Source organism: Lonchura striata, chromosome 22 (assembly GCF_046129695.1).
Source record: "Lonchura striata isolate bLonStr1 chromosome 22, bLonStr1.mat, whole genome shotgun sequence".
Lineage (NCBI taxonomy): Eukaryota > Metazoa > Chordata > Aves > Passeriformes > Estrildidae > Lonchura > Lonchura striata.
This window is the reverse complement of record NC_134624.1, coordinates 11055512-11075172: the sequence shown is the minus strand read 5'-3', so window position 1 is coordinate 11075172 and position 19661 is coordinate 11055512. Positions and strand designations below refer to the sequence as shown.

The window sequence follows — 19661 nt, the reverse complement described above, 5'->3', positions numbered from 1 at the left end:
CATGGCCAGGGACAGGGCCCTCCACAGCCTGGCCATACAATCACTGGCAGAGTGGGACTGAGGAACAGATGCCAACTTACGTGTATCAATGGTCTCCTGGATGGGCATGAAGCCTACAGGTAAAGTGTCCTTGATATCAATGAGCTTCATGTCGACCAAGACGTTGCCTAAATGACTCTTTGGAGAGAAAAAAGAAACAGCTGTTTATGACAATGTCACCAAATTAAACCCCAGATCTTCCCACCTGCTGAAGCCCAAGATGCCTTGTCATTGTATCTGAGCACAGCTTTAGAAATGGTAAGAACATACCAAGGCAACCCTTGCACGTATCCTCTCAGCAGGAACCAAACCATACTGACTAGGAGATACCAGACAACGTTCAGCATTTAAAATTCTAACACCTCACCCAGTGACACACTTCCAGATTTTTGGAAGCACAGCCAAATTCTTCTTTTTGCAGGCACAGCAGCTCAAAGTACTACTTTCACCAACCCATCCACCGAGAAGGTTGCCTCAGTTCTTACACACTCTACATTTACAAGAGCAACATGACATTTCCATGACAGTAACAGCAAAAAGCATTACAGGATGATGGCTTATGCACACGGTGCCAAAGTTATTATATGCATTAGCTAATTAGTACTGAATAGACAGGGTTCTAGCTCCAAATGCAGCACACTCCAGAAGCACAGGCCATTTGGAACAACAAACTTAATTTAGAGTCCATATGAATTCTGAACTCACGCCTTGTCCTATTAATCAAGACTTGAAGAGCTCAGAGCTCAATTCAGAGTGACAGCCTCCACAATGGTTTAGAGACCAGGTTTTCTTTCTGGTTTTTGATAAAACCACCACTGCTGCCAATAATCTCGGGTCACATGAAAGAACGCAATTTAGGTACTGCACAGCCTTTATAAACAGAAACACAACACAGAACAATTAAAATTTAATCCCAAGCTATCAAACTGTGTCATTTAGTTTTACTGTTACTGGCTGCAAAGTACCTCCTTTAGTTTTTATCTGGCAAGAGTTTTTCAGATAAACCTGTACTCTCAGATTATTTCACTGAACTTCTTACAAAATATTTAAACTTGCAGACTCTGAAATAAGGGGAGGTCAGGTGCGAGTTTATTTCTGGGAGGTCCTGCATTTTATGGTCAGCTCCTGACCAGAAGGGTCAGTAGACCTGCAGCCCTGTCCCACCAGACATAAGTGTGTCACACATCCTCTGATCACGTGAAGAGGTCAGAGCCAGGCAGCCCCCACGTGTGTCTCTGACCACCCATGGCCAGGGAATCCTGGAGCAAGCAATGCTGGATGCTGCCAAGCCTGAATGTGTCAGTTAACATGGTCCTGGCACAGCAAACAGCAGACAAAGTAGTTGCTGCTGATTCATCCTTCATGTTTTATTTATTTCAGCTGTCTGTGTGTTACATCAGTGGCAACTTTCTGCTGAACCACCGATCACTCAGTCAGCAGCAGGAGAGGCGTCTCCAATGAGCTCCTTGGAACCTTGGGGGTGAGCTCTGCCACGTGCACAGGAGAAAAGGGGACAGAGCCCCCCAGCCTGTGAGATCCACCATCCAGGAACTCCCCACGCTCAGATACAGAAATGTCAGATGCTGTAAACTGTTGAGAATGATGATTCTGCTAAACAGGCACTGCAGACTGACTCTGCTCCAACCCATGTACCTGAAGTGCATTAACTCTACTAATTACAACATTGCTCTTCAGGAGAAAAAAGTTCCCAGCGTTTTGATAAACACAAAAGGAACCCCCAAATGGTAAAACTTCCAACCCAAAGTCAGTGTCCAGGGGTGAGAGAGGAGCCTCTCACCTCTCTTCCTCCCAGATGAGGGAACCAAGGCCTGTTAGCCCGCAGATGCCCCCAACAGGGAAGCACATCATATATCCCATGTGGCCAAGAGGACTGAGGGAAGGGAAACTTTGGCTTTAATTTATGCCTCATCAATATGAAGAAGGTACTCCAAAACCATGGTGACCCCAGGGTTCTTGCCAAAAGTCCAGCAGGCACCACCTGAGGGTATTTACACCATCTCTGCAGCCAGCAGCTGCTCCTGTCCTACAATTATTTCTGACAAATTCACATTTCAGGTAGCTACAGATAAACCTAATACTCAAATCAGCACAAACCTATTTAATAGCCTTCCTGCCTATTCCAGGGCTGCTATTCCTGCACCTGCACATACTTCAGGATGAAAAGCACAATTATTATCCATCCACCTGGGAAGTGATATTTCCCATAGCTCTGGAGCTTTACTTTCATCTAGAGACAGGCAGGGAAGCAGACGGAGTAAAGGTCAAACGCTGGGAACTGGCAACCCCCAGCTCTACTGCCAGGACCTGTGAGCAGCCCCTGAAGCTGCCATCACCTTTCTGCTCCTGCCATGGTGCAAGCACAAGTACAAAATGGTACTTGCAGAGCCTGCCAGTTGAGTGGCTGACAATATCCAAAGCGCGACCAAAAGCAGGATTACCCACTAGATGGAGTGCATTCATTGCAGAAGTCAACAGTTCCTCCAGAAAAATAAAGTTTTCACAGTAGCCTCAACCAAAACCAGAGCAGAATGCATGAGGCTCTTGCTGCAGTCTCCTCTCCTCCACAGAAAGTGTGGGCAGACAACTGCTGCTAATCACGAAGTAACTCATACTTAATAGTCAGACCAGATTACAAGAATGTGATAGCATATGCACAACGTGGGCACATTTTCAAGAATCAGCACCAAAACCAACAAAGAAAGCAAGCTAATCCTGCAATAAAATATCTGTGATGCTCCTGGATTCATAAACCAACATTTCCTTCAACACCTACATTGTTTTTCTTGAGGAATTTGGGTTAGACATCAATCAGGACCATGAGTGTGCAGCACCCATTGCTGCAGCAGGTAATGAGGGCGAGAGGCTACTAAAATGCAAACGTTCCCTTTTGTGCTTCTCTTATTGCAGAATATTTTGTCAGTAATTTCTTTCCATGAGAAACACACACAAAATGCAAATATTCTGCCATTGTACTTTGCCTCCTTACTCACCCGAACTCAGCAGAACGCCTGCTTGAATTATAATTGGCTGCATAAAATGAATCATCGTATGGGTAAGCACATACCAGGCACAGATGCAAATCAGGCAGACACTCAGCAAATGGACTTACATTTTCTTTTGAAAATGATCTGGTGAAGCACAGGTACCGAGTGACCTTGGATTTAAACAAGCCATCTTTCCACAGGTCAGCATCCAAGCCATCTGCTGTTTGTGCAACCTGCAAAGAAGAGACAGAGGGAGAGAGGAGACATGTGAGCCAAGATAAAGTTAATACAGAAGTACTTCTTCCTCAGACCTCTCCTAATTAACAGCAGCCCAAACTTTCACAGCATCTCATTAGTTTCTTTGCAAAGTGCAGTGCAAAGAACTTTCAACAGGAGGTATAAAAAGAAGTTCTAAAAATGTTGTCTCTCAGGAGACCCTTGATTAAAGATGCTCTGACAAAGGCTACTCTAATGAGGAAACTGCAACTCCAGTTACAGTCTCCAAAGAATAGTTTGGAAAAGTCAGCACATTGAGGCATTCATTACCACCCTACACGCAAGGGCACACCGGGCATGCTGCGAGGGCCCATGAAGACAGAGCAGAGAAACTGACCCATCTCAGGACTATTTTGCTATTTCGATGGAAAGCCATCAAGGAATTCTGACTCCCACATCAAAAAGCTGCTTCCAAGCAGGTTGGGGAATCTTTGGTCACTGGTGGATTTTAGCAGCAGTGTTGCATGCGAGGACACACCCTGCAAATGTCCCTCTCCAATGCAACCCCGCATCCAGCCAAACTGATATCACATGATGATGCTGGGCAAGGAAACAGAGCCCGGATCCTCCACAGGAGAGACAGCATGATGTGCATGAGAATATCTCACTTCTAGCTGACTCAAGGAGTGGACAGGAGGCAGCAGCATGCACTGGGGACGGGCTCTACTCTCAGCAGCTGAGCACTCACCACACACAAAGCAAGCTGGTAAGAGCCCTGGCCCCAAAATGTTTGTTGTTGAGTAAGAGAGGAGGCAAGAAGGCAAACACAAGAAGGGTAGAAAAAACAAGATTACCCCATCAGACTAACACCCAGTGGTGTCTCCAGCAGGAGACTTCAGGGTGGTGTGAAGCTCCAGAGAAGCTGAACTTCTGCCTAATGCCTCTCAGATGGGGCAAACAGCTCTATGGTGGCTCTTGCAATCACACCGAGTGAGCCCTTGGCCCCAGAGCAGAGCAGCCTGAGAACAAAGAGCTGACACTTGTCACTTTTGCACCCATGTTTAGTTGAGCAGAGACTGCGCACAGGAAGCAAGAGCTGTGTGCTGACAAGGCCTCCAATTACCCCGAGTGCAGCAGATAGACAAGAGACAGTCTGATCAAAGCAGCAAAGTGCACTGACTGCTCCCTGAATTTTGGCAACTGCTGCTCACAAGCCCCAGCTCAGGTCATGCCATTGTACAACACACACAGCTTTTGTGTTCAGCTCTACAAAGAAACAGACACATTTTAGAATACAATTTTGGTAAAATTTTTTGCTTATTTGAATTCCTTGAATTCAAATCTTTCCTGAACTGATAGTTTAGGAGTATGTAAAATCTACATGCATCTTCCTCTGTGATGGGTAAGTCAATAGTGGTGAAAAGATATTCAGGAAACCATCTGTCTGGGAAAACTGCTGGCATATAGGGATGGTCAGCTTGAACTCCAAGCCAGGAGAATGTAAGCATGAATGAACTTGTTAGAAAACACATGGGAAAAGAAAACAGAGCCTTATGAACAGGAAACTTCTTGCATCACCTGCTGGGCTCCTGCAAGCAAGAAGCCCCAGCAAACATCAAAGCAGAGCTGTGCCTGATCAGCATGCCCTCAGGCCAGGAGCCAAGTGGGAAAGGCCACAGCAGACCTGGCTAGCAGGACAGGCACTCCAGAGCCCCAGCTTGCCCAGTCTTTCCTTGGCTGAGAGGCAAGGAACGTGCGAGACAGAGGATCTGGCACCTGGCACTGAGCACATGGTGCCCCAGGCACAAGAAATGGTCCTTCTCCTCACGAGGCTGTGGGGAGACACTCCTCACCCGTGTGCCACAGACTGATGGACTTGACAGAGTGCCACCTGCTAAGGAAGTGACACCCCAGGATGTCCAGGGTGATCCACTGTGCACGGCAGTTAGAACGGGGTTACTGCCACCGCAGTCAGGTCTTGGCAAGCAGGTCCTTTAAACCTCCTGCTCCACAGGCTGCTCTGCCCCTCTGGCAAAGTCAGGGCTGTTCCTGCTGGGTCTGCAGCTTGCTCAGGCACTGCCCCAGAGCAAACCCCACCACGGAGCTGGTGTTCAGCCTGCAGCAAAGAACACAGCTGCACAGGAGCCACACCTCCCTCCTGTCCCAGGCTGCTGCCTCCCACCTCTCCTCCCCACCCAGACACTCAGTTTTGCCAGTTTGGTTGGATTTTCAGGAATCTAAGTTCAGACACATTCTGTATATTTTGGCAAAATCAAGTCTTTGGTGCTTTAGCTGTGAAAAGACCTGGCTAGGTATTCCAAGTGCCAGCAGTGCATTTGTTTTCTAAGCAGACACAAAGGCAATAGAGATTATGGAGCAACTAAAGTACCACAGAGGAAAAAAGGCCTCTGTCCCATTTGCCAAGACATCCCCCCAGGCACTGCTGCCTGCCATCTCCAGCTGGGCAGTAGGCTGAGCCCTGAGGCTTCATGTGAACATGGGAAATGGACCTGGACATCTCTAGGCATTTAATTTACACCTGGGATGAAGCAACCATGCTCCTGGAGATTTCTTTAAAAGAGAACAAAAGGGAAAATTAAGTTGTTAATTGAAGAAGGATAAAAATGAGAGGGAAACTGGTAAAGCCTATAAATGAAAAACTTGAAACCATCAGAAACTACACGAGGAAATATTTTCCCATACAATTCTGAATCCACCTGCAGAACCGAATGCTGCAGGATGCAGCAGTGACACACAAAGCCATTGGATCCCTAAGGAGACTACAACATCCCAAGAAACACTGCTGTTAATGCTTCCCAAAAGATGAGTGTGGTTCTTTCCAAGGTGCAGTGTGCACCTCTTACTATGAGGGCTCTAGGGAGCACACTTCTGGGATGCAGCTGCCACAGCTGCCTTTCTCAAGGCTTTACAGCAATCAGCTGTCAGTGCCTCATTACGGGAATTGCAGAAACACAGACCCCAAGACCACCCAGGTCTGCACATTGCCCATGTCTCAGAACACCATTTCTCTGCTGCGCTGAGCACTGCACTTGTGCACATTCAGGTTCATACTTTTGGGAGACCAGACCAGGTTCCAGAGAAGTCACGGAGAAGTGGCAACCCGGCATAGCACACAATGCTCCAGTGCACTGACTCACAGACCAGCCACCTTCACAAACACCCAGGCACACTCGTGCGTGCCACTGGCCCCTGTCACATCAGGTGCTGCACGGGGCACAGGACACCAAGGGTGGCTGGCAGCACCCAGGCACACTGCTGACGTGGTAAGCTGGCGTGGCAGCCGTGCTGGGGGAGGACAGCACGACAGCAGGCACTGCCCCACGCCCGCTCCCAGGGCAGTGCTCCTTGTGAACAGACAGTGAGGCAGCAGAGCCAGAGCAAAGGCAGCTCCTCACTGTGCCCTGAGGAGACAGCGACCCACATTCACCAGCATTACACCACCACCATAATTGGATTACGCCACAGGAAGACTCTTTTATCTTGTTTAGTTTAAACTGCGTTAGTGCTGCAACTCCCCATTAAGCCACAGGCAGGCTATCTGGGGTGAGCGTGCTCTCTGCCCAGCCATTTAGGCAAAATGCAATTCTGTTATCAGAAGTCTCACACTGTCCCGTGCTTCTTTATCAGGGCAAGCAGCTAATTACACAGCCTGGCTCACACAGGTAATGAGCACTTGGAAAAACACAGTAAATGTAAAAACCTCCCAGGTCTTTAAGGAGCCTTTTCACAATGCCCCTGTTGTGTCCTTACTTCAGCCTGATCCATTTTCTTTCTTCACACTGAACAAGGTATGAAATCATCCAGAGCTGAAGAGGCATGAGCAAAGCCTCCAGTCAGCTGGCTTCCACTCCTACCACACAAGCTGTGCAGCCCTGGAAACCCACGGTGTGATGTAACACAGTTGCAGCAGGACACATAGAAAAGCAAGCAGATGAACTACAGACCAAATCTTTCTCTGCACATCTCTGCAAGGTCAGTATTTTATATTTCACAGTTTGGTACACTGATCTATGAGTAGAACCATCCTGCTGTTGCTCTCACAGCAACTAATCCAAGGAACAAGCAGCTGTTGAACAGCGACCTCCCTTTATCTGTTCACACATTCATCTATGCTGTACCCAGCTGCCTTTTCCTGCTGCCAGTCTCCTGCCAAACCTTAGTTTAGAGGTTTGCATTCTGCCTGTCAAAATCATCCTTGCAATTTCAGCTGGATGCAAAACTCTTTGATTCCCTTTCTGGAGCTTCTCATCATCATTGTGCAGTGCTAATATGTGGGATTAAACAGCTGATGCGGGATCCATTTATTTAGAGATATAATTTGTACAATACTTAGGACTCCTTCAGGATGAATGTTACTAGGATTATTAAATTTGCTTGCCATAGTGGCCAGCTGTTTCAGTAAACCCCTCCTCTAGGAAATGAAGCTCCTCTGGAATGGCAGAGATGAAGTGGAACATTTGCACCCACAGCCCTCTGCTGAAGTAAAGCTCTAAGTGCTGTGGGCTGGAAGGTGGGCAGCTGGCTACCAATGACTCCTCACAGCACAGCTCAAAGACATGCTGTCTCTGGAAGAGATGCTGCTCCCAACAAAGCAAAGCCTCGTTAGTGCAGAACCAAAGCATGAACTGCAGCAGCTCAAACAGCCCTACTCACAACGTCATACTCAAACAGCCCTACTCACAACATCACACGCCAACAGCCCTACTCACAACGTCACACTCCAACAGCCCTACTTACAACGTCATATCCAGTGGGCGCGCGGCTGCGGGACGCCAGCACGCCAACGCCCGTGATGGGATCCATCGACAGGTCGGGCAGGGCATCGGTGAGGTCTCGCACCTCAGGCATCATGGACTGATCCTGCAAGAAAGGAGCAGAATTAAAGGGCTGCTGGGCACCACACCCCAGCAGAAGCCAGAGAACCAAGAGCACACATGCATGCCACGGTGCCTGTGCTGACACACCACAGACGGCAAGGTAAACACAGGATTAGGCCAGACACACCTTCTGCACTTTCATTTGCTTTTGATAAGAGGGTATACAATGCCAAATAGATTTGAAATTTGGGCTGGCAGCCTCTGAGACTCATTTTGTTGCTTCCATGGGCTGGTCTCCATCTAGCAATGACAGGAAAGCCAAAACTAAATCCCTTCTCTTCCAAAACGAGAACAAATTTCATCCCAAGTCAGGTTGGCTGAAGCAGCTCTGTCATTTTAAACAGCAAGAAATCTGCTCCTAATGGCTTTAATTGGAGGTTCCCCATCCACTATAGGTGTTAAGACATGCTGGGGGTTCCCCCATGAGTCCTCAGTCCCATCACACCCCCCCCAGCCAGACTGATTTCAGGGAGCAGCACAGATGTCTCTGGCGCTGGATGCAGGACCGCACTGGCTGCAGGGAGCCTCCACACCAGGGAACACAGAGGAAGCACAGGGTGGGCTGGCACAAAGCAGAGAGGCCTTGAGGAGGCCTGAGCATCTTCCAGAAGAGACATACCACCAAGAAGGTCAAGGGAGGGAGATATGCAAAAAGGACAGAAGCAGGTAAGACCAACTCATTTTGGAGGGATGCTGCTGCAGGAAGCAGGAGGAGAGGACAAGAAAGGGGCTGAAACAACCGAGGTGAAGGATGGGGAAAGGTGCCACTGCCTCAGCATGTGGTCTCCTGCACAAGCAGCCAGTTAAAGCAAGTCTTCTCTGGCTTTCAGGCAGGAATGCCCCAGGAATCTGCCACCCACGCACCCCAAGACAAAGGGCAGTGCTTTGTGTAAACAAGCATCACTGCTGCAGAGCCAGACAAGCTGTGAACCAGAGCTGCCTAATTCAATTCCCTCTTCAGAGCAATCAAACCCCAGCATTTCTAGGCCATTTAGATGGCTGGTTACTTACTGCTTCTAGAAAGGCAGAGGTGAGTACTGGTGCCAGTGGGACCTGGGTTTACACTTCACAATGCCAAGTCTGAACAAACATCGTGCTGCAGGCAATAAAAAAGAGCAAGTCTGGGCCCTAAGTAAATAATAATAATGTCACATGAACAGCCAGACTACTTGAGGAGTCCAAAAGAGGTGCTAGTGACCAGTAAGTGCAAACATTATTGCTGATGAGCCAAACAGGAGAGAGCTCTGCTTTAGCACCAGTGTGCTGGACACGCATCCAGCACACAGAACAAAGCGAACCCTCTTCACTCCCAAAGCAGCTCCAACCTTTGAGCATGATGTCAGTGCAGCCTGAGCCCCAGGGGCTCACCCTCCTCTCCCAGCAGGCTCCCTGTCCTCAGGGTGGGCGAGGAGCACAGGGTGCTGCTGCAGGAATGCTGGAGGCACTGGCACAGCCATGACAGACCCTGTGCCAACGCCTGTGCCACCCCACAGCTCATCCAGAGGCCTCACAAATAATCCAGAAACTCAAACATACAGCATGGAAGAAACATAACATGAATTTAACAAAGCGCTTACAATCTGTTCTTCATGAACATTTTCTGAAACTTCAAATCACTCAATAGTGTGGTGACTTCTTACTACGTATTGGGAGGAGCTGGGAGGTAGTGAATGCTGATGTAAGCTTCTCTTAGGCCATTTTGAACTGAAATGCAGGTAAGTGATATTCCCCAGCACGTTAAGAACACACACAGCAGGTTCCCACACAGCTGCAGCAGCACTGCAGGGAAGCAGATCTGCTCACATGGTGCCTGCAGCCTCCACAACACACACCCTGATGAGGTGCCTGCTGTGAGCGCTGCCCAGGCCCCGTCTCACCATGCTGGGGCCCGCTGCAGGGAGGCGCGGCTGCCCTGCAGGAACCCCAGCAGCTGCCAGCTCGGCCTGGGCAAGGCTGAGGACGAGGGGGCCCGGGGCACCAGCGCTGAAGGAGGGTGGGTGGGTGCTCCAACCCGCAGTGTGCTGCCTCCCCCTCAGCCCGCGGGCACCCTGTCCTCAGCGAAGGAAGAAGGGCACCTTTGTGGGAGCCATTTGCAGCCCAGCTCGCGCGGCAGGGGGAGGGGAAACAGCATCAATCCTCACTTTGTGCCGGCTCACACAAAGCCCCTCTATGGCGGCAGCGCTGGCTGTGAGGCTGTCCACCTGGCCGTGGGGCTGTCCTGGCCGTGGGGCTCTCTGCCTGGCCGTGGAGATGTCTGCCCGGCCGTGGGGATCTCTGCCCGGCCGTGGGGCTGTCCTCGGGGCTGTCCTGGCTGTGGGGCTCTCCACCTGGCCATGGGGCCATCCTGGCCATGGAGCTCTCTGCCCAGCCGTGGTGGATGCCGTGGGGTAATGTGCCACAGCACCTGCTGCTGCAAGGGCCAACAAGCTGCCCCTGCCCAGCAAGCCCAGCACCTTCCTCTGCCCCGGGCCTGCAGCCGACAGGGATGCCAGGCACAGCACCTGCCCAGCAAGCAAACCTTCTGTGGCCACTGCAGCACGGCCAGGCTCTGCCACACCAGGCAGCCACTCTGGGCAGCTGCCTGCGGTGCAGGCGGCACTAAGGATGCATCTGGAACAGATATGGAGCAGCAGAAGTCAGTTGCACACTGGCATAAATGTTTTTGTGAACTCTGCACAGGTCAGAGGGGAGTCTCTAGCTGGGCAATCACACAGACGATTAGTTACACTGCACTTCTCCGCAAGATCGTCAACAAAGTTTGGTTTCTCTTCAATTGCACCTTTTAACTTAAAAATGAAAAAATAAACACTCAAAGAGGAGATTAAATTAAGGAGCAGGATTCTATAAATACTTCTATTAGGCAGTTTGTTATTTTAATTCTCTTTAGTAATGTGAGTTTGACCTGCATGCCCACCTCCAGCACTCAGCCCAGGATATGGCCCATCAGCATCCTGCAGTAAGCTGCCTGTGCCTAGCTCACTGCAGGGCTATTCCAGGAACAGGCCAAAACAATGAGAAGAACATTTTTCCCTTCAGCTGGGAGCATGCTCCCTGGAAGCTGTTCTCAGCTGTGGGGCCACATCCAGTCCCCATCACATCCCAGCAGCCAAAGGAAGCCGGATGTGAGCTCTGGGGCAGGAAGAAGCTTCCGAACACTGTGGGGCTGCCCAGACAAAGCCAGTCAGGAAAGAATGTGTCTCCAGCGAGAAAGTTCCTGTGCATCCTGTGGCAGCACCAACCCCAAGCAGCATGCAGCAGAGCAGGGTGGGACGGGTGCAGTTCAGATGGACAGGATGCACTCTTGGACAAGCAGCCACCATGCCGCTGGCTCTATCCCAAATGCTTCCCAACCATCGGAGCAGACATGCCTCAAAGGCAGGAGGCGTAGTGTACCAGGGATCTTGATGCCCAGCTGTAGCAGAGGCCTTCTGGGACTCCACTGGTTTCTAACACAGCCTTCTTCCCACAACCCATGCCCACAGTCACACACACCTCCCTGTCTGCCAGCACTGCCAAGTTTGTCTGTTTATAGCCTTTTTGCTTGCTCTCTCCTATTTCCTTGTTAGCTCATCCGCCTTTATTAGTTTATCCTAGGCATACTTTTCTGCTGGCTCCACTGAGGTGACTGACCACACACACTGCTGGGCTCTGGCTGGGACACACATACAGCAGAAGAACCTGCTTTCAGAAATTAATGTGTTATTGTGAGTTTCTAGATCATTTTCTGCTCTCAGTGTTCCTTTTCAACAAGTTCAGCAAGTTCAAGAGCTGGTGGGTACATGACCAGATCAGGCCTTTCAATGTGTTTGCTACAGAAACATCATGCTGCCAGCAAAGCAGGTCAAGCTCTGAAGTTAAATAGCCAGGGACTTAGACAGAGAATGGTGTTATTGTTTCTTCCTCCAACTACAAGCCCTGCACTTTGACACTGGCTTGTTCTTCCCACAGGCAGAAAGACATGAGCTAAGGCAAAACTGGGAAAAAAACAACTACCTCCTTGCGTCCCTGCAGTCTGTGGGAAATGGTCCCCTAAACCAAGCAGACACGCCGCTCAAAGCCTGGTCTGCCCACTCGGCCTGTCCTCCATCCCTGCAGGAAGGCACTGCTGGCACAGCACGCTGCCCTGCAGCTCTGCTGCCCTGCAGCCATGCTGCCCCACAGCCACGCTGCCCCACAGCCACGCAGCCCTGCAGCCACGCTGCCCCACAGCTCTCCCGCACGCCCGCGCACCGGACATGGCCCCAGCCAGCCTTCTATTTCTGATCAGGGAACACAACATTGTCTCCATCAGAAAAACAGGAACCCGTAGTGGCAATCAGCATCGGGGCCTTGGAGCCCACCATCACAAACAGGAAGAATTTCAGTTTCACATTTCACCACCATCGAAGGCATGCCTGGAATCACCCCTGCACACAGGCTCCCTTATGAGACAGCTGCCCTGCACCAGCTGCAGAACCTACACTTTGTGACAGAATGGGATGGAAACAGGAACTTAAGTGACAGAATGAGCAAAATTGAGACCATGTATTGCTTCACAGCACTTCTAACTATGGACACATATTTATGAAGTGTCCTGTTTCGAACCAAAACAGGTTTCCATACATGGGTGACCTTGCACCTGGACAGCAAAACTGAAATGACATTGAGTTCAGTTATTTCTATCTTGGCAGGGGTATGAACAGGACCCTGAGGGCTACTGGCACCCTTAAGCCTGGGATTCACTTTGTGAGAGATGCACATGTTACAAGAGTGAGATGTTGTCTGGTTTATCTCACACCTCCAGAAGTCAAGTCATGCCTTCGTCTAGAAGGGAAGGCCATCTCAGCTACAAATTATACGGATGATGCTGCCAACATGCTGCACAACACACAGACTCCCTTAAAGAATAGATGAGCATGCTCTCACTCAGTTAAAATAAAATACAAAATGGAGAAACCCAAGCTTTAGCCCCAGCAGCTACACACATGCTGATACCCAGCCTGTCTGGTTTCAATGTTAGCATGACCAAGCTGAGAATGTCCCAGCTCTGGGAACCTGCAGACAACACTGAAGATTTGTGGACCTCTGAAAACTGCTCCAGAAACCTCAGAGAAAGCTTGGAAGCCTCCGTGATGCAAGGCACGAGTCCTTAAGACACAGGCAACTCTGTGTCACTGCTCCAGCCAGGCTGTAAGAAGTCAGGCAGTGCCACACCTCCAGCCATGCACTGAGCACAGGTAAGAAACGGGACGTCAGCTAGGCCCGAGCTGCAAACGCAGCAAAAGACCACATGAAACAGAGGAGGATTTTGTTATCTCTTCTAACCATCACCAAGAAGAATTTACAGTAAATTCCGGAGCAGCTCAAGGTCACCGGGGCTGTACCCCTAGGCTGGTACCCGAGGCCGTTCCTGCAGCCAGCCCAGCCTCGGAGGCACTGCCGGCTCTCAGGGAGGCACTGCCGGCTCTCAGGGAGGCTCGGCCGGCTCTTACGGAGGCACTGCCGGCTCTCAGGGAGGCACTCATGGCTCTCACGGAGGCTCGGCCGGCTCTCAGGGAGGCACTCATGGCTCTCACGGAGGCTCGGCCGGCTCTCACGGAGGCACTGCCGGCTCTCAGGGAGGCACTGCCGGCTCTCAGGGAGGCTCGGCCGGCTCTCACGGAGGCTCGGCCGGCTCTCAGGGAGGCACTGCCGGCTCTCACGGAGGCACTCATGGCTCTCACGGAGGCTCGGCCGGCTCTCACGGAGGCTCGGCCGGCTCTCACGGAGGCACTCATGGCTCTCACGGAGGCACGGCCGGCTCTCACGGAGGCTCGGCCGGCTCTCACGGAGGAAGCGCCGGCTCTCACGGAGGCACGGCCGGCTCTCACGGAGGCTCGGCCGGCTCTCACGGAGGCACTCATGGCTCTCACGGAGGCACGGCCGGCTCTCACGGAGGAAGCGCCGGCTCTCACGGAGGCCGGCGGGGCGCTCCGGCCCCGGCCCGGGCGCGGTTCCCCGCGAGGCCGGCCCCGCCAGCCCCGCCAGCCCCGGCCCGGGGGCTCGGCCCGCCCGCCCCGCCCGCCCCGCGGCCGAGGAGCGCCCCCGCCCGCTGCCGCTGCCGCCGGGCCGACGCGCGGGGCCGCGGGAGCGGCGGGCCCGGCCCGGCCCGGCCCGGCGGCGGCAGGGACACTTAACTGTTGCCCGTGCGGCGGGCGGCGGGTCGCGGCTCCCCCGGCGCAGGCAGAAGCAGCTCCTCATCGCCCGGCGGAGCCGGCGCGGCGCGGCCCGCGGGAGGAGCGGCGGCGGGGGAGCGGCCTGCGGCCCGGGCGGAGCGGCGCGGGCGCCGGGCAGGCCCAGGCCCGGGGCTCGGGGCTCGGGCTGCCGCCGCCGCTCCGCGCCCACCGCGGCCGGACCGCGGCGCGCAGGGCCCGGATCCGATCCCGCCCCGCCCGGCCCGGCCCCCGCGCCGCCCCGCGCCCCCCGCCCCGCGCCCCGGGCCCCGCGCCCCGCGCCCCGAGCCCGGCCGTCCCGCGGGACTCACCGCGGCTGCCGCGCTGCGCCGCCGCCGCCGCTCCGCCCGGCCCCGCCCGCGCCCCGGGCACCGCGCTCGGCCCCGCGGGCCGCGCCGCGCCTCGGCAAAGCGCCCTCCTCGGAACGGGGCAGTGCCCGGCCGAGCTCCCCAGCCTGCTCCGGCCCGCAGCGCACGGGAGGGGCCCGGTGGAAATGGCTGAATAGTGCGATTTGGACAACGTAACCTCCTTCTTCCTTCTGAAACGGGCTGCATCCACAAGATGGGCAGCAGCTGCTGTGGGCTGAGGAAGGGCAAATGCTGTCAAACAAGCTGGTTATCTTCTCAAGAAGCCCTGGGGTTAGGAGGGATGAGCAGTTTCAGGACCTACCTTCAATTCATTAAAATATTTGATGCTCTGTCTCACCATGGCCTGGAAAACAAAGATATGGTCCAAAGTAGTCAGGGTTTGCCTGGCTCTCTGGGTGACCAGCAGCCTTCGGGTCCACTCACAGCACAGAAAACATCCTGAATGGACGGTCTGCAAAGGTCTGGTTCTGCTCAACCTTAACACGTGCCAATGCTGAAATTGTCAACACACTCATTGAATTGGCAGGTGATGTGAATGCAGCGTCGTGTGGGACAGCAGCATGGTCCATAGCCATCATTACATGAACCAATCCTGCAGCCGTCCTGCGCTGGCTTTTCAGCACCTTACCTGAGGTAAGGTCAGCAACAATCGTCTGGAGAGCAGCAAGATGGGTGTAGCAACTGACATCGGCAGCCTTCAATCCAAGACAGAGAGTTGGAGCTGCTAATCTGAAGCAAAAGAAAAAAATCCTGGGGTGAAGAATGAAATAAAGGAGGGAAGGAAACTCGTTAATGTGTATTCTGCCTTTAACAAAAATACTCATTCCCTTTTTTTTCCCCTCCCCCATTGTCTTTTTGCTTGATTTGGCCATCTTTTGAGGAGTTCTGTTAAGCCTGTTCTTTTCTCACCTAGCTAATGGTTTGTGTCTTCCATCCTATTTAGACTGGCTCTGGATTGCTTTGGCCAGCCTGAGCCGAGCAGGAGTGGCTGAGGCAAGAGCCCTTCTCTTTCCTTTCGTGGGTGTCTCCAGTCTGGTTTTGCACCTCTCTGGCTCTCTGAGGCGGACAGGAGCTCGGCTGACCAGGCGTTTCCCACTGGCCCAGCCGTGACTGGGCTGGTGCTGATGTGCCCAGGGCTGAGGACCAGGGGAGCTCTTGGGTTTGATCCTCAGGGCTGGTTTGGCTCCTTGCTCTTCATCCTGCTGTGGTCAGACTTACTACCAAGCAAAACACTGGGAGCTGTGATTAGTCAGTGTTTGAGAGGTTTGTCTGGAAGGCAACGTACGCATTAGTGGCTTTGTGTTCCTGTCCATAAAGCAAACAACAGAAATTGGAGTCCTGCTTCATCCTGGACACACTTCTGGGCTGAGACCAAGCCTTTCTCCTGTCCTGACTGGTGCTTCTCTCCAGTAAAGCATTTTAGACTGGTAATAAGTATTTTGAACAGGACCTCCTTTCCCTTGCTGTTTGACCAAGGCTCTCTGGCTCTTACTGAGTGCAGCCCTGATGGCTGTTAGTGGCTTCTGCATCCAAAGATTAAAAAAAATAATAAAAAAAAAAATTAAAAAAAAAAAAAATATATATATATATTGAGCGATAAGGAATACAATGCATTTTTTTTTGATTTGGAGAGTAATTTAGAGAGAAGAAACGATGATGCCTGGTGGAAATGAGAAATATATGTCCCATACATAATATATGCCCCAAATGTCCTATTACAAATACAAGAAGATTTCCTGAACTGGAGAAGTTGTTACACATTACAGTGTGCTAATGCTCCCCCATGGAGATGCTGATACTGAGAGAGTCTTTAGTGTAATAATATTAAAAATCCGAGAGTTTCAATAAGATCCTCCCTGCTACCACGGTGGTAGGGAATGAATTGATTCCAAAGGAAGACTCTAATTGCTGCTTAGTATCTACGAAATATTCACAGATTCACTGCAAGCATATATCCCAATGTGTCTGTGGCATGATCTGCAATAACATGTTTTCCAGAGAGAGTCACTTCCCAGCACGGTTTAGCTGCTGCCCTCGGAGTGACTGGAGCACAGCCCAGGGCAACGCTGGCACCTCTGCCCGCAGGCACCTTTAAACCTCGGCAGGTTTGGTGGCTGGGAAAATTCCTATTGTTCTCTTCCACGGGGCACTGCACGGGCTCTGAATCAGCAAATACTGGGTGTTAGGTACATGAATCATAGCTACACTGGGGTTGGTTAATCTATCTGTGTAAAGTTACTCAAAAGCATAAATATTTGCAAGTATAATTCTTTCCTATGAATATTTTACATCCATCTTTTTCAAGATCCATTTATTTACTCCTCTTTATTTCAGAACATGTCTTTTCTCATGAGTTCTGCAGTCCTGTACATGCTGCCCAGTTCATACCAGTGTCGTCTTTTCAGGACACCTAATGGGGGAATTTTGGTCAGTCTTGGCTCTGATACTGATGCTGTGGCTGAACAAACACGGCTTGCTTATCCCTGGGTGGATGGCTGCCAGTAGTGCAATAGTGCTGCACATTCCATGTTTTCCATGCTTGTCTTTGGAGGAAAATCAGCCCAGAGTTTCATTTCATGCTGGAGTTGCTGCAGGTCACAGCTCAGCTGCTGCCTGGTTTTAAGGTTTCTTGAAGGTAGGCTTAATTTGCTGCCTCTAATTTGGTGTACCAAAATATATTTTGCAGTCAGAACTTCCCTTCTATATTTCTAGTTTACACCTTGATTATTCTAAAAAAAAGTGAGAAGGTCCTAAGCTCCTTTAACTCAGACACCCACTCTCAAACAGAGGAAGCAATTTTGAAAAAGCAGTTTCTTGATCTATTTCCCATTAACTTTCCATCCCATACTTGTTACTAAGCACTAGATAAATTGTCACATATGTATTTCAGTTATGATGTACAGGACACCAACATACATCAATCCTACCAGAGGTAACTGATTTATGTAGCGCCCAGTGGTGGCCTTGGCCGGGACAGGGGTTCAGCCTCTAAAGAGGTTCAGGGCATCCCTCACCTGCAGGGCTGGTCCAGGAGGAGAGGCTGTTACCAGCTGCCTCCACAACAAGGGAAGCAGGACCCAAAGCATCCCGTGACCTGCTGGGGTCACAGGGAGCCTCTGGCCCAGGGTGCACAGGCACTGGCACTGTTTAGTGGTACAGGGATGAAATCTGGCCTCGTGAGTCCTGTTTCAAGACCCCACAGCCAGGACCAGCCCTGTTTGTTCTGTGGAGACACCCTGGGACTAAAGCACAGCTGCTGTTCCACCAAATGGAGGGCAGAGAGAACGCCGTGTGGCTAATTACCAAGGAGAGCCAGGCATCCAGATCCTCAGATTATGAGTAATGGCCACAGCACGATGGAAACTTTGCTTGAACAATTTTGAATGATGAACACATTTGAGGAAATAATGTTTTCTTTTCAGGCCTCCTCTGATGAAATGCTACTGCTTGCTTTGCTTTCTCACACTCGGGGTGGGTGCTGTCCCTGCAGCACCCAGCCACCTGCTTCTTACTGCCTGTCCATGGCCTTCCCTGTGGACGTGTGCAGAGAAAACCCATGGGCACGGCTGCCAGGGCTGCAAAGCTGCTGTTCCAGGAACCCGCTGGCAGCCGACAGCATTCCAGTGCTGGGTGTTTGCACAAAGGAATTCCACGGAGTCAGTTAATAGGTGACCATTTGGCAGTGGTACTGGGAAGTTTGTCACAGTTCAGCTGCCTCTATGAGACTTTGTTTAGGTGCAGCCCCTTCTCCATTCAGCTATGCAAGAACTCATCTCTGGTCTTCCAGCTCCTGAAAGCAGGGCCACTGGCAGCACCCCTTGTTCCTCTTAAAGCAAAAGAAGTAATTCACACACTGGTTAAACTGCAACAGCCAGGGATTTTGCACCCCTATCTAGCCCCAAGCTGTCCCTCTGTGCATCAGTACCAGGGAATGCCAGGGGCCCCATCCCCTGCTTCAAGAGCACATTGACTCCCTCCATGGCAATTCCCAGGCCAGCTGGCATCTTCAGACACTCCTGTTTGGCTCCTTGGCTACTGCAGCTTGTGCATATTAGCACCCCAGCAAGCTTCCCATCCATCTGACAGGACCTGGTGTGGATTACGATGCCAAAATCGGTCATAACTGGACAATTACTGTATCACTGGGGACCAGAAAAACTGCAATCCCCACATTCTTAACAAAGGGTCATCAGGCACAGCAAGATTTTCCCCATTCTCACCTGGCTGTCCCCAAACAGAAGGTCACTGGCCCAAGGGCATCACAACACTCTTGGGCAAGGGCAGAAACCGGTCCAATCAATCCTACAGCTGAGAAATTTCAATTTCTTATGGCCAGAGATGGGGGTACAAGCTCAGAAATGGGGTCTTCATGGGATAGCCTAAATCCACCATGGCCAACTGTTTATGCAGAAGCCCCAGCTCCTGACTCTGAGGTTGGCATTGCCATTAGGACAGTTATTGCCTTCACTTCTGGCTGGAGCTTCCCAGGAGCTCTGCATGTCACACAGGTGTGATGACCTGTGCCTGTTCTCAGCAGGACAAAGGCCATTGCTGTGACAGTGCACTGAAGGAGAAACGCCTTGTCCCATCCAGCCCCACGTATTGCTCTCTTCATCTCCTAAGTGACGGTAAACACCATCCATATTACAGTGACACTGGCAGAAAAGCTGCCCTGGATTCGCCTCCTGCTTTATGCTGTTCAGGCAGAGGCCAGCAGCAAGAGATCAAAACCTGTTTTTCTGTTGCTTCAGAGCCGTGTGGGCTCAATGAGCCACCAAAGCCGGCGGCCGTGGCCCGCGCTGCTCAGCGCCCGAGCAGTACATTACTGACCCACATACAACACACCAGTCTCCAAAATGTCACACCGGCTGAAATATTCATGTTGCAAATACAGATGGTACAAAAGCCTCCGGTGAGGTTACAGCCTGCACGCTGGCATGTGTC

At 51.6% G+C, this 19661-nt stretch overlaps 1 protein-coding gene and 1 long non-coding RNA gene across 6 annotated transcripts in view; one reads left to right on the top strand and one right to left on the bottom strand.

Moving 5' to 3' along the window:
* MVB12B (multivesicular body subunit 12B) overlaps window positions 1-14710 on the bottom strand; it is a 58126-nt gene extending 43416 nt beyond the window's left edge. The window contains exons 1-5 of one of the 5 annotated variants that reach the window (XM_021543738.2): window positions 14661-14704; window positions 9170-9254; window positions 8019-8141; window positions 3170-3277; window positions 81-177 (exon numbers count right to left, since the gene is read on the bottom strand). In XM_021543738.2, coding sequence (XP_021399413.1) covers window positions 81-177; window positions 3170-3277; window positions 8019-8132 — 319 coding nt within the window. In that variant the 5' untranslated portion in view covers window positions 8133-8141; window positions 9170-9254; window positions 14661-14704. Of the gene's footprint in view, window positions 1-80; window positions 178-3169; window positions 3278-8018; window positions 8142-9169; window positions 10107-14314; window positions 14423-14660 lie in introns of those variants that run through there. The other 4 variants (XM_021543737.2, XM_021543739.2, XM_021543734.3 and 1 more) reach the window with 4 other exon arrangements.
* Window positions 13252-15506, top strand: LOC116184239 (uncharacterized). Its single transcript, XR_004148998.2, has 2 exons — window positions 13252-13374; window positions 15244-15506. It is a non-coding gene; the product is annotated as an uncharacterized LOC116184239 (long non-coding RNA).
* Window positions 15507-19661: the final 4155 nt, after the last annotated feature.